General features: G+C 44.1%; 2 protein-coding genes across 2 annotated transcripts in view; one reads left to right on the top strand and one right to left on the bottom strand.

Annotated features, from left to right (window-relative positions):
- Positions 1–14,632, top strand: part of LOC144527451 (uncharacterized) — a 160,608-nt gene that overhangs the window by 60,397 nt on the left and 85,579 nt on the right. The gene's annotated exons all lie outside the window — the stretch shown is intronic.
- LOC144528158 (kin of IRRE-like protein 3) overlaps positions 1–14,632 on the bottom strand; it is a 125,347-nt gene that overhangs the window by 52,463 nt on the left and 58,252 nt on the right. Inside the window, exons 9-10 of the mRNA XM_078266634.1 lie at positions 2,035–2,183; positions 223–350 (exon numbers count right to left, since the gene is read on the bottom strand). Of these exons, the coding sequence (XP_078122760.1) occupies positions 223–350; positions 2,035–2,183 (277 nt within the window). The remainder of the gene's footprint in view (positions 1–222; positions 351–2,034; positions 2,184–14,632) is intronic.

Below are 14,632 nucleotides of genomic sequence, written 5' to 3'. Positions count from 1 at the left end.
TGTGACAGAAAAAACGAAAAAGCATAATATGTCCACTTTATGACTCCCATTATTAATGTTATTGTATGGAAATGGACATTGTATGTAGAATAAGCACTCTCTGTATAGAGTACCTGATTTTCAACTGAATCTTGATATTTGGTGACATGTGATAGATTTACTATCTAATTTATAATCCACCCCCTTGCAGCCCTATAGAAATGGTCACAATGAACTACATACCACTCCTGAGCCCCGTTTCATCCAAACAATGGTTAGAGAGGGGTTTCCTGTCCAAGCACAGTTGAAAATAGCATCAGATCCCAGGTCCACCTGCAGAGACTGAGGCTCTGCCGCCATCCTTGGCCCAACTGGAAGACACACACATGACACTAAATCAGCTTTTGCAATATATTATCCGCTTGTAGCAACCTTTTGTTTGGTTCTGTTTATAAGTTCTAGCACAAAAAATGACATTTCATAGAAGCAGAGCGTTGCGTGCATATATAATTTATTTTTGTCTAGACACTCGCACTTAAGGTCAGAAAAAAATGGTACAATATTGGAAAAGTCAAACATGACTTGAGGGTGTGTTTACTTTAATATTTAACTAAAACCATGATCCTCCCCTAACCCAAAATAGCCTTTATATTGATATATGTGTGTGTGTGTGTGTGTGTGTGTGTGTGTGTATGGAAACGTGTGTGTGTGTATAGGACTTTATATAGTCCTTCCATCACTGACTTCATTGAAAAGACCTTTGCAACTTCATCAGCCATTTCTAATCATCTCAACAACTAATGTATTCATTAAACCTCTAACAACAATAAGAGCAGCAGTGTTTATAAACAGAATATAAAAGCAACAATGACTGTTACATAAATAATGTAAAAAGAAATAATGGTCACAATGTTAAAATAATAACGGTACTTAACTGAACAGCAATAGGCTATGTACCTGTGGTATTTTAATGCAGGCGAATACAAATAATGTCAAATCCAGCAGAGTGACTGCTGAGTGAACAGAAAGGGCACCAGGGTTAACCAAGCCTGACTGTCAGGCTGGCATTAGCCTGGTCTGGAGCAGGCTAGCTGTTAAGGCAGCTACACACTGGGCCGATAATCGGCCGTTAGACAGTCTGGCAAGGTCGGTGACTCGAGTCTGTTCGGTGTGTTCCGTGCTGTCGTCCATCCGAGGGGCCGCCGTCCTTCATTTTGGCCGACCTGACGTGTTCAGTTGGAGACAGGGCAGTCGGGACTCACCCGGAAATGGGGAGCGAGATGAGCGTGACTAAGCCTCTCAAAATCTGACGAAAATCTTTTAAACTGACCTTTGTTGATCTGAAATGAAGACAGATTCAGCAACTGCATGGCCTATTTCTCGCTTAAAATGTTTTCAGAAACACGTTTCTGTGAACTATTTTAGTACAATATGAGATCGTATTTTGAACGAGCCGCCATGACAGTCTGGCTTTGAATTTCCGGAGAAAACAAATCCACGTGACGCGTTCGTCCAATCAGCTGCCGGTTTTCATTTTTGGGCGACAATACAGATTAGCGCCGCCTGCTGTTATGGAGACGTATTACGTCTCATCGCTTTGGTGTGTTCTGAGGCACTTCTTTTGACCAACTCGGGGAGACTGATCAGTCCAACTGCCTTTTCTGCCGACGGTTGGCTGTCTGGTTGGTGTGTAACCGACATAGCCTGACTGTTAGCCTGGTTTGGAGTAGGCTAGCTGTTAGCCTGACTGTTAGCCTGGCTGTTAGCTTGGTCTGGAGCAGGCAAGCTGTTAGCCTGACTGTTAGCCTGGTCTGGTGCAGGCTAGCTGCACAGTGTCACAGTCCTGCTCTGTGGCCAGAGGCATTCAGACTTTTTGTTGTTAATATATTTATTTTAGACTGTATGTCTGTATTTTCTAGAGGATTTAGTGTTTTTCTGTTTGTGTTGTTTCCTTGATTCCCTCATTGTGTTATTTTTGAGTTTTCTATGCTTGTGCTGTGTGAACCTTATGTGTCTGTACAGCCCTCTGGTTTGATCAAGCTGCCAATAACTCACAGTAGACATCCACGTTCCTGCTGATGTTGGTGTTGCCCAGTGCATTGGTGACCTCACAGGAAACGGGCTCAGTGAAGAAAGAGTGATCCACAAGAACCTCATAGGTGTCACCTGGCACGTCTGGAATCACAGTACCTCCTTTGGCCCATCTGAAATCATCAGAAGTACAATCGATCAGAGGTGGAAATTGTGATTTTCACAATGAGAATAATTCAATTCTCAATATTAATTCAATAATAACAATAACCCAGTAAAAGAAAATACAAAAGTCTCACAGAGCTGCCCTACACCAATAGCAGGGCTACTTAAAAAAGCTTTAACTACAGGTCGTAGGCATAGACAGTGAAATAAATGGACACAACGCCGTAGACTTCGACGGAGACAAGCAAAGTCAATTTAGCATTCTCTCACAGTTTAATATCATCACCCCTGATGCATTTATGAATATAGTCTCTGCTTCAAAGCCCAAAACATGCCAACTGGACCCAATACCATCCAGTCTCCTTAAGGAATTATTTACCATTCTGTGTAACCACGTTCTTTTTATTATTAACATGTCACTCACACGAGGTATGGTACCAGCAGTATTTAAATCAGCAGTCATAAAACCACTACTCAAAAATCCCAATTTAGATCCTCATGTTCTGCAGAATTATAGACCTGTATCCAGCTTACCATTCATGTCCAAAATTCTTGAGAGGGCTGTTGTGGAACAACTTACTGCCCACTAATCTGACAACAGCCTATTTGAGAAATTTCAATCAGGTTTCCGGTCTGGTCATTCCACGGAAACAGCCCTGACGAGAGTTACAAATTATTTTTTACTTTCATGTGATGATGGCCAAGCGTCATTTCTACTACTACTTGATCTGAGCGCAGCTTTCGATACAATAGACCACACTTTACTTCTCGCCCAGCTTGAGAAACATGTTGGGATCAAAGGGACAGTACTTTCTTGGTTTAATTCTTACTTATCCAGTAGATCTCAGCGTGCCATTTTTAATAAATCGACTTCTGAACTGTGCAAGGTAGGCTGTGGTATACTGTCACACCAGCACTGGGCTCTCCCTCAGCCACGCCCACTACACAGTCTCCTCTCAATCAGTATCATCGTTCACTATCCCCAGCCTATAAGCACTCCTCACCTGTTGCCTGTTTGAACTCGTTAACTCATCTACAAGAACCCTCTCCATGGCTTAGTTGTTGTCTGGTTTCATCACTACAAGACTCTACATGTCATACAGATGCACCCATTTTTACTGCTGTGCCAGATCTTTCTGTGTTTGTCTCCTGTGAAGTTAAATTTATCACCTGGCCTTTGTGCTTTTAAGTTTATTGGAACAATTTTGATTTGAAGTCACCAGAGTTTTTCTGTATTTTTTTGACTGGAAGTTTCCTGAGTTTTTCCTGTATTTTTGGGTTGAAGTTTCCAGAATTTTTCTCTAATTTTTATGTTTGGTACCCTGACCAAGACCTACATTAAAGACATTTGGATGGTATTCTGTGTCCTGAGTTTGAGTCTGACATATACCACAACGGTCAGTACTGGGCCCTATGCTGTTCTCCATCTACATGCTCCCCCTTGGTTCCATCATCATCAGCTTTGATGTTCAGTTTCATTGTTATGCAGATGACACAGTTATATGTACCTCTTATAAAAAATAATCATTCACAGATTCTTAAATTACAGGCATGCCTAGCAGAAATTCAAAATTGGATGGGCAAGAATTTCCTGCTGCTTAATGCAGACACAACAGAGCTGCTCACTGTGAGGCCAGCCAAAAAGAGCACAACATTTTTATTTTTGAACGACTGCGTGATCACAGAGAGTGACACTGTTAAGAACCTAGGCGTCACCTTTGACCAAACTTTCTGCCCACATATAAAGGCTATCACTAGGACCACCTTTTACCATCTAGGCAACATTTCTAGAATCACTGTTCTCAGCTCTTCCTGCCTGTATGACCAAAAGTTTCCAGCTTGTACAAAATGCAGCAGCCCGAGTTTTGACTAAGACAAAAAAACGTAGCCACATTTCACCAGTTCTGGCTGCTTTACATTGGTTACCTGTGCAAGCCAGGGTTGATTTTAAAGTTCTTCTTTTGACTTACAAAGCCCTAAAAGGACTTGTACCTGCCTACCTAAGTGAGCTACTTACAGCATACAGGTGCTGGTCATATAATTAGAATATCATGAAAAAGTTGATTTATTTCAGTAATTCCATTCAAAAAGTGAAATTTGTATATTCTATTCATTCATCACACACAGTGATATATTTCAAATGTTCATTTCTTTTAATTGTGATGATTATAACTGACAACTAATGAAAATCCCAAATTCAGTATCTCCGAAAATTAGAATATTACTTAAGACCAATACAAAAAAGGATTTTTAGAAATGTTGGCCAACTGAAAAGTATGAGCATGTACAGCACTCAATACTTAGTTGGGGCTCCTTTTGCCTGAATTACTGCAGCAATGCGGCGTGGCATGGAGTCGATCAGTCTGTGGCACTGCTCAGGTGTTAGGAGAGCCCAGGTTGCTCTGATAGTGGCCTTCAGCTCTTCTGCATTATTGGGTGTGGCGCATCGCATCATCCTCTTCACAATACCCCATAGATTTTCTATAGGGTTAAGGTCAGGCGAGTTTGCTGGCCAATTAAGAACAGGGATACCATGGTACTGGTAGCTTTGGCACTGTGTGCAGGTGCCAAGTCCTGTTGGAAAATTGAATCTGCATCTCCATAAAGTTGGTCAGCAGCAGGAAGCATGAAGTGCTCTAAAACTTCCTGGTAGACGGCTGCGTTGACCTTGGACCTCAGAAAACACAGTGGACCAACACCAACAGATGACATGGCACCCCAAACCATCACTGACTGTGGAAACTTTAATTCAACCATTCAAAAAGTGAAACTTGTATAATGTATACATTCATTCCACACAGACTGATATATTTCAAGTGTTTATTTCTTTTAATTTTGATGATTATAACTGACAACTAATGAAAACCCCAAATTCAGTATCTCAGAAAATTAGAATATTGTGACAAGGTTCAATATTGAAGACACCTGGTGCCACAAACTCGCCTGACCTTAACCCTATAGAAAATCTATGGGATATTGTGAAGAGGATAATGCGATGCGCCAGACCCAACAATGCAGAAGAGCTGAAGGCCACTATCAGAGCAACCTGGGCTCTCCTAACACCTGAGCAGTGCCACAGACTGATGGACTCCATGCCACGCCACATTGCTGCAGTAATTCAGGCAAAAGGAGCCCCAACTAAGTATTGAGTGCTGTACATGCTCATACTTTTCATGTTCATACTTTTCAGTTGGCCAACATTTCTAAAAATCCTTTTTTTGTATTGGTCTTAAGTAATATTCTAATTTTCGGATATACTGAATTTGGGATTTTCATTAGTTGTCAGTTATAATCATCACAATTAAAAGAAATGAACATTTGAAATATATCACTCTGTGTGGAATGAATGAATGAATATAATATACAAATTTCACTTTTTGAATGGAATTACTGACATAAATCTACTTTTTCATGATATTCTAATTATATGACCAGCACCTGTATATCCCAGCATGCCCCCTTCGTTTTATGGATGCTGGTCTCCTGAACATCCCAAATATAAAACAAGATCAGCTGATCACCGGGCCTTTGCCTTTTGTGCACCCTCCCTCTGGAATGGTCTTCCATCCAACGTTAGGGAGGCAGGCTCAATGGACATGTTTTAAATCCATAACCTCTGAACCTTTGTTTTATTGTTTATTTTATTATGCACTATCCTTCGTTGTTTTATTTCATGTTTTAATCTTAACCTGTGTTGTTTCAATTATATTCCTTTTTATGTTGTTTATTTTATATTTAATAGTTAACTTTGCATTTTACATGGGCTAAATTGTTGTTGTGAAGTGTTCTGAGACCATGGTCCATGGTGATAATTCACTATAAATAACAATAAATTGAATTTAAATTGAATTAGAATCACTTTCCCGGTGATGGCTGAGCGTACTGCGCAGCCTCCAACTGAGCTTGATGACGTAGATGTGACGTGAGCAACCTAAAATTTGTAAGTCTTCTGGTAGCTGTGGATAAATGTTACTTCATATGAATTCACTTGCCACATACCGAAGTATTTCCAATCCAAAACGTTGCTGAAATATTTTTTTCTGATGCTTTTCATGGACTCTCTATGGGCTTCTCCCTTGACTGTATGCCTCCACGTCCCCCTGATTGCCTGCGAGCTTCTCCTGACTATACAGTAATTTTTCTACTGTACGACAGAAAGTCGCGTGTTTATAACACAATCGTTTGCCTATTTTTACAAAATGGCTGCTATGGGGCCATAACAAATAGTCTTGAAATGCTTCAGATGTAATGTTATTTGTTGTCAAAGTGACGCCAAAATGAATGGCAGTCAATGGAATGCTAGCGGGAGGTGATGGCTTGTTAGCCTCAGAATCTCCCCGTAGGAGGTACGTTTTCCGGATCCTCGCTTACCCCCTTGGTCTTAGACCACAGCAAGCAGCAAAGTAAAACTAAAAACTAACAGTGGCCGTCACTCGTATCTACAGTATCACATTACCTACCCGGTGACCAAGTTATTTTGTTATAATTATTCTACAATTTTGTCACATCTTATTGGGTTTGTTGTGTGTTTGGACTTCCTGTTTTATTTTGGAGTTTTTCTGTTCCCCTTAGTGTTTCTTGTTTTTACTTCCTGTCTTTTGGTTTTCCCGCCTTTGTTATTGTCTGATGTCTTTCACCTGTTCACCAGTCCTTGTGTCAAGTTTCTTTGTTTTAGTTGGTTTCATGTTTTTTGCTTGTTTTCATGAACTTCCTGTTTTATTTTGAATTCCACTGTTTGGTTACATCTTGGTCACTTGTCTTCCTGTCTTTGTTTCCTGCCTTTTCTGATTGTCTTATGTGTTCCACCTGTTGTATCACCTGTCCCTTGTTAGTCCTCTTTACCTGGTGTATTTAGTCCCTGTGTTTTCTGTGTCTGTTGTTGGTGGATTGTCGTTTGTCTTTCGTTACTTGTCAGTGCGCTGTGCTTTTTGTTCTCGTGGATTTTTCCTCGTCCTTTCCGTGTTCCTGTGTTTTTGGATTTGCTCACCTGCCCTGCTTACATTTGTAAGTCTTTTTGTGTTCTTATTAAATTACTATTATTTGAAACTGCTGCACTCTCCTCGCCTTCCTGCATTTGGGTCCAAGCCTACAACCCTGACACATTTTCTATTTCATTGTAATTGTATTTTAATTTCAATTGCAATCACTGTGGTATGACGCCGTTGCAAACGTACCGGTCAACAGTTCACCTCCATGCATATACAGACTACCTTTAACAATGATATACGGATAGGATTCGAGATGAAAAGTTCAACGGACACGTTACCGCGATCAGCTTCGTGGGAAATTAAGAATCAATGCCACCGACATAACCAATCACACTATGACAGACTCTCCACTTAGCACCAACTGCAATGTTTAACTGTAAATGAATGTAGCCTACTGGCAGTCTGGCACACGTGGGTGCTCAGTATTTTCATCGGCGCCTATGAATGGTGTTGATTTTGGATTGAAAAAGTGAGAGAAAAGAGTTGCATTCGTCCACTGTGAAGGTTGTAGAAACTTTGTCAGGTGGCTTAAGAAGTTTGTTTATTGTAAAAAACCAAAGGAGCACGCAAAAGTGTAGGAGGCAAACCTCAGTAAATATTGAGAAGTGTGAGCTGCAAGGTCTGTGGTACATTCCCATTGCAAATATGGCATTAACATAGAGTAAATGGGCCAAAACTTCTACGTTGATTATAGTGCCCCCTAATGGCCGATATTCACCACATTTGGTACAGAGCCTCAGAGCGGCATGCCGAACGAACATCACAAGTTTCGTGTTGATTGCATTTACTGTGGCAGAGATATTGCAATTGCAATTTTTTCCATTAAAATGCATTGAGTTATTGGCCAAAACAAATAAACGTTGCTTATAGCGCCCCCTAAAGGCCGATCTTTGCCAAATGTGGTACAGAGCATCGTAGTGGGATGTTGAACAATGATCTCAAGTTCCTTGCTGATAACCTTTAATTTGGTCGAGATATGATACGTGTGTGGTAGCTAGCTAGGAAAATTAGTTTGGTCAGCAAATGCGCATACTTTAACGTAGCAAAATTCCTTGAGTAACTTTTGGTCACGTCCATCTGGAGATGCTACGTACCAGGTTTCGTGCTGATCCGTCGCACGGCCTAGGACGAGTTTGAAAAAGTTGGTTTTGCGCATTGCGCGATATTGCTGAACGAAATTTAAGTGGAAATGGGCGTGGCCTATATCATGTGATTCAGCTTGATTCAAGGAACACGTGGATGTAAGGATTTTTAATGTGTAATGTGGGAGTTAAAGGCAAAAAACCATTATCGTGCCACATGTGTAATTTTTGGTAGGTGTGGTCCATGACCCATTGTATATCTACACTGTAAATTTAAAGTTGTTAGCGTAAGTAGTAAATTTAGATGTGGGTTTCACAGGCCACGCCCACTTTGACCCCTCAGTACCCCACTCTAGGGTTGACCTCAGGAGTGGCCCTAGATGGTACCCAACACATTTTGTAAAAATCGGATGAGGGGTTCTTGACATAAACTTTTTGTACTTGTAGCGCCCCCTAGTGGCCAATTTTTGTAAAACGCAAGGGCGTTTGGCCTTGATGGCATTTATTTTGGCTGAGATATGGCAAAGTTGGTGTTTTCATAGTTAGCTACACAAATTTGTTTGTGCGTAATATGCGCAATTATTATCTTATCAAAATTCTTTTTATTAACTTTTTGTCCGGCCCATCTGGAGATGCTACCTGCCAAATTTCATGCCGATCGGTCGCACGGTCTAGGAGGAGTTCGAAAAAGTAGGTTTTCCATAAATCGCGATGCGATTTTTCACGCATAAAAGTTTGAAGTGGCCTATATTACGTGATTCAGTTGGATCCAGGGAACGCGTGGATGTATGGTTTTTGAATGTACGGTGTGGGAGTTATAGGGCCAAATGCGTTTTTTCTGCTATAGTGCCACCTAGTGGTGGAAGTGGGTCAATTGTTGCGCCTGAGGTCCTTGTGGAGTTCTGGACCATTCCTGAAAATGCTGGATACGGAACTGGACCGAGAGCCAGTGGAGCTGTTGGAGGACAGGAGTGATGTGGTGGATGGAGGGGGTTTGAGTCATGATGCGGGCAGCTGAATTCTGGACCAGTTGAAGTTTATGGAGGAGGCCTAAGAGGAGAGAGTTACAGTAATCCAGACGGGAAGTGACCATAAACTGTATATAGAATGGACCAACAGATCCCGTTGCCAGTGAAGGATATTAGAAGCACTTTTCCGGTGAGCGCCGAGTGTTACTGAGCAGCCTCCAACTGAGCGAGACGACGTAGATGTCACGTGAGCAACCTGTCTGAAAGTTGTAAGTCTTCTGGTAGCTGTGCCAAGATAAATCTCAATCATTCCCAGTCTTGCAGAGACGGAGAGCGTAGGTAATGTAAGGAGATAACATAGGCACAGGCTAATTATTGCTAACTAAAATGCTAGTTAACATTAGTAATTCAACTTAAACAGCTAATGTAAGTCCAAACTGCCTGAGAGCTTCTCCTGTACTATACGGTAACTCCTCTACTATGCGACAGTAAGTCGCGTGGTTATGACACAATCGTTATTTTTACAAAAATGTCTACTACGGAGCCATAACGTGAGATACAAGGTAATGGAGCCTTTTATACATTGTCATGTTTCTTTAGAAATAAACAACGGACAAATAGAGTCTTTAAACTCTTCAGATGTAAAGTTATTCACTGTCAAAGTGACGTCAAAATGTATGGCAGTCAATGGGATGCTAACGGGAGCTGAGTGCTTGTTAGCATCAAAATGGTGCCATAGGATCTACACGTTGTGAGGAGAAGCTTACCCCCTTGGAAGTGACAAGACTGTTGACAAGGATGGCGGCAGTGTAGGGGCTAAGGGAGGGGCGGAGGTGATTGATGGTTCGTAGGTGGAAGTAGGCAGACCGGGTAATGTTATTGATGTGGGGTTGAAAGGATAGTGTACTGTCAAGGATGACACCCAGACTCTTAACCTGGGGGGAGGGTGAAATGGAGGAGTTATCAATAGTGAGAGAAAAACTGTCGGTTTTGGATAGGATTTGGTGCCAATGAGGAGAACCTCGGTTTTATTACTGTCCTTTAACTGGCAACTGTTAATGTGTTAGTACTGTATGTACTTGTGCTGGTGGTTGCCTAGTTGTCACCCACAACTACTTTTACAGTTTCATTTTACAGTAAGCTTTTTTTAACGTTTTTTTCACCAACTTTTCACATTTACACCGTATTTCACCGAGATTTGCAACACTGGCTTTCACCTGAAAAATGTGGATATTGCCCTGGCCTCCAGCACCACTGCCTTTTTTCACCTGTGTAACATTGCAAACATTAGGCACATCCTCACATTGTGATATATGTATAGACAGCTGACTTTAGCTGACTTACTTCTTTTTTTTGCCGATGACTGAGACGCTCACGTCCTTTTGCTGTCAAAATACAACCTCCCTCCCTTTTCTTCTTGAAAACTTGACCAGACATTTCGCAGCAGATTCTTAATGTTTGCACACACTTCCAGTTCCCTGTCAGGCTTCAGTCTGCCATTGCATAGCACAGTCCCCTGACACATCCAGTAACAAAATACAGGTGACCACCTTGTCAGATTACCATCTGGTTTCTTCAAAGGGATCAGAAGTAACACAGAGCTGCTGCATGAGTGTCAGCTCATTTGATGTGAGTTGTGTTGGACAATCCAGCCCTGAAAGGACACATCTAACTGCCTTCCAGACACATTTGATTATCTTTGGCTCCCTGTTCTACCTGGTGACAGCGACAGGCTTGTTTCAGCCTTTATCAGCATGTTGTATTGATTTATAGCAGCCTGTCAAAAACATGGACTTTTTATTGCATAAAAGTCAGTCATCTCTAAAATCTGCTGTTTGAAGACCACATGACTTATCCTTGGTTTGATCTCTCTATCCTGTTTATGAAACTGAAAATGTTGTAGGACATTGATAGGCCACTGTCTGTAAAACCTGCACAAGCTTTGCTACTAATTTTGTTGCTTTGCAGGGTTTCTTACGACGTGTTGATAAAAATATCACCTGCAACTTTGACGTGAACTTTTCATCAAGTTGCTTTGAACAGTAAACTCAGCGCAGTGATCTCCATCCATCTTCATCCGCTTATCCGGGTCGGGTCGCGGGGGGTAGCAGCTCCAGCAGGGGACCCCAAACTTCCCTTTCCGGGCCACATTAACCAGCTCCGACTGGGGGGATCCCGAGGCGTTCCCAGGCCAGGTTAGAGATATAATCCCTCCACCTAGTCCTGGGTCTCCCCCGAGGCCTCCTCCCAGCTGGACGTGCCTGGAACACCTCCCTAGGGAGGCGCCCAGGGGGCATCCTTACCAGATGCCCGAACCACCTCAACTGGCTCCTTTCGACGCAAAGCCGAGCAGCGGCTCTACTCCGAGCTCCTCACGGATAACTGAGCTTCTCACCCTATCTCTAAGGGAGACGCCAGCTACCCTCCTGAGGAAACCCATTTCGGCCGCTTGTACCCTGGATCTTGTTCTTTCGGTCATGACCCAGCCTTCATGACCATAGGTGAGGGTAGGAACAAAACTGACCGGGTAGATCGAGAGCTTTGCCTTCTGGCTCAGCTCTCTTTTCGTCACAACGGTGCGATAAATTGAATGTAATACCGCACCTGCTGTGCCGATTCTCCGACCAATCTCCCGCTCCATTGTCCCCTCACTCGCGAACAAGACCCCAAGGTACTTGAACTCCTTCACTTGGGGTAAGGACTCATTCCCTACCTGGAGAAGGCACTCCATCGGTTTCCTGCTGAGAACCATGGCCTCCGATTTAGAGGTGCTGATCCTCATCCCAGCCGCTTCACACTCGGCTGCGAACCGATCCAGTGAGTGCTGAAGGTCACAGGCCGATGATGCCATCAGGACCACATCATCTGCAAAAAGCAGCGATGAGATCCCCAGCCCACCGAACTGCAACCCCTCTCCACCCCGACTACGCCTCGATATCCTGTCCATAAATACTACAAACAGGATTGGTGACAAAGCGCAGCCCTGGCGGAGGCCAACTCTCACCTGAAACGAGTCCGACTTACTGCCGAGAACCCGGACACAGCTCTCGCTTTGGTCGTACAGAGATTGGATGGCCCTGAGAAGGGACCCCCTCACCCCGTACTCCCGCAGCACCTCCCACAGTATCTCCCGGGGCACCCGGTCATACGCCTTCTCCAGATCCACAAAAACACATGTAGACTGGTTGGGCATACTCCCAGGCTCCCTCCAGGATCCTTGCAAGAGTAAAGATCTGGTCCGTTGTTCCACGACCAGGACGGAATCCGCATTGTTCCTCTTCAACCTGAGATTCGACTATCGACCGAACCCTCCTTTCCAGCACCTTCGAGTAGACTTTACCGGGGAGGCTGAGAAGTGTGATACCCCTGTAATTGGCACACACTCTCTGGTCCCCCTTTTTAAAAAGGGGAACTACCACCCCGGTCTGCCACTCCTTAGGCACCGTCCCAGACTTCCACGCAATGTTGAAGAGGCGTGTCAACCAAGACAACCCCTCCACACCCAGAGCTTTAAGCATTTCTGGACGGATCTCATCAATTCCTGGGGCTTTGCCACTGTGGAGTTGTTTAACTACCTCAGCAACCTCCACCAGGGAAATTGATGCCAATCCCCCCCCTCATCCTCCAGCTCTGCCTCTACCATAGAGGGCGTATTAGTCGGATTTAGGAGTTCCTCAAAGTGCTCCTTCCACCGCCTCTATTACCTCCTCAGTTGAGGTCAACAGCGTCCCATCCTTACTGTACACAGCTTGGATGGTTCTCCGCTCCCCTCCTGAGGTGGCGAACGGTTTTCCAGAAGCACCTTGGTGCCGACCGAAAGTCCTTCTCCATGTCTTCTCCGAACTTCTCCCACACACGCTGCTTTGCCTCTTTCACGGCAGAGGCTGCAGCCCTTCGGGCCCTTCGGTACCTTGCAACTGCCTCCGGAGTCGCCTGGGATAACATATCCCGGAAAGACTCCTTCTTCAGTCGGACGGCTTCCCTGACCACCGGTGTCCACCACGGTGTTCGTGGGTTACCGCCCCTTGAGGCACCTAAGACCCTAAGACCACAGCTCCTCACCGCAGCTTCAGCAATGGAAACTTTGAACATTGTCCACTCGGGTTCAATGCCCCCAGCCTCCACAGGGATGCACGAAAAGCTCCGCCCGGAGGTGTGAGTTGAAAGTCTGTCGGACAGGGGCCTCCTCCAGACGTTCCCAATTTACCCGCACTACCCGTTTGGGCTTACCAGGTCTGTCCAGAGTCTTCCCCCACCCCCTGACCCAACTCACCACCAGATGGTGATCGGTTGACAGCTCCGCCCCTCTCTTCACCCGAGTGTCCAAAACATATGGCCTCAGATCAGATGAAACGATTATAAAATCGATCATTGACCTTTGGCCTAGGGTGCTCTGGTACCAAGTACACTTATGAGCATCCCTATGTTCGAACATGGTGTTCGTTATAGACAATCCATGACTAGCACAGAAGTCCAACAACAAACAACCACTCTGGTTTAGATCAGGGAGGCCGTTCCTCCCAATCACGCCTCTCCATGTGTCTCCATCATTACCCACGTGCGCGTTGAAGTCCCCCCAGCAGAACTATGGAGTCCCCAACTGGAGCCCCATGCAGGACTCCACTCAAGGTCTCCAAGAAGGCCGAATACTCTGAACTCTTGTTTGGTGCATATGCACAAACAACAGTCAGAGTTTTCCCCCACAACCCGCAGGCGTAGGGAGGCGACCCTCTCGTCCCACCGGGTTAAACTCCAACGTAGCGCAGTGATCTGTGTTGCCAAACTAAGATTGCACTTCCTTATAAGACCACAGGACTCTGCTTTGCTCTTCATCCTTTATCATACCCTGACTACTTCAACCAATTAATCAATTGTATTTGTGACATCACATGAAGTCATACAAGCACTCCAGGACCCAGCCAAGTCTCGGCGAAAGGACACCACATCTCCCGACATCCTGCTGAAAACCAGCCAGCACACTGTCCGCAGGAAAAACAGCGCAGGAATAATGACTACTATGGACAATATAAAATACAAATGGAAAACTAGAGACCATCTTGTGTTGGACCAGTGGGGGGGTCCTTACTTCCTACCCCCTACGTCCTGCCCCCTTGCTCACACAACACCCAACTTGGCCTTCATTTTGATCTTACCTACACACCTGTAAAGTTTCGTAACTGAATGGGTGTGATGCTATTATATAACACTTGAAAAATAAGCAAAAGTGCCTCTGTGCTAGTTTCTGCTACAGTAGGTGTCTCCGGGACCATATTTTGCCTTTAAACACACACGGTAAAAACAATACCAGCATTGCTGTGGTGGCTGGTGATAAATAATTGTGTATAAGGCTAACATAGCCAGTATCTTACAGAAACACTTCCTGACATTGTGGCAACTGACCTTGCAGTCCCTGCTTGGT

The sequence above is a fragment of the Sander vitreus genome, chromosome 13 (assembly GCF_031162955.1).
Source record: "Sander vitreus isolate 19-12246 chromosome 13, sanVit1, whole genome shotgun sequence".
Classification (NCBI taxonomy): Eukaryota; Metazoa; Chordata; class Actinopteri; order Perciformes; family Percidae; genus Sander; species Sander vitreus.
Note: the sequence above shows the minus strand (reverse complement) of the source record. Positions and strands in the feature narration are given on the sequence as shown.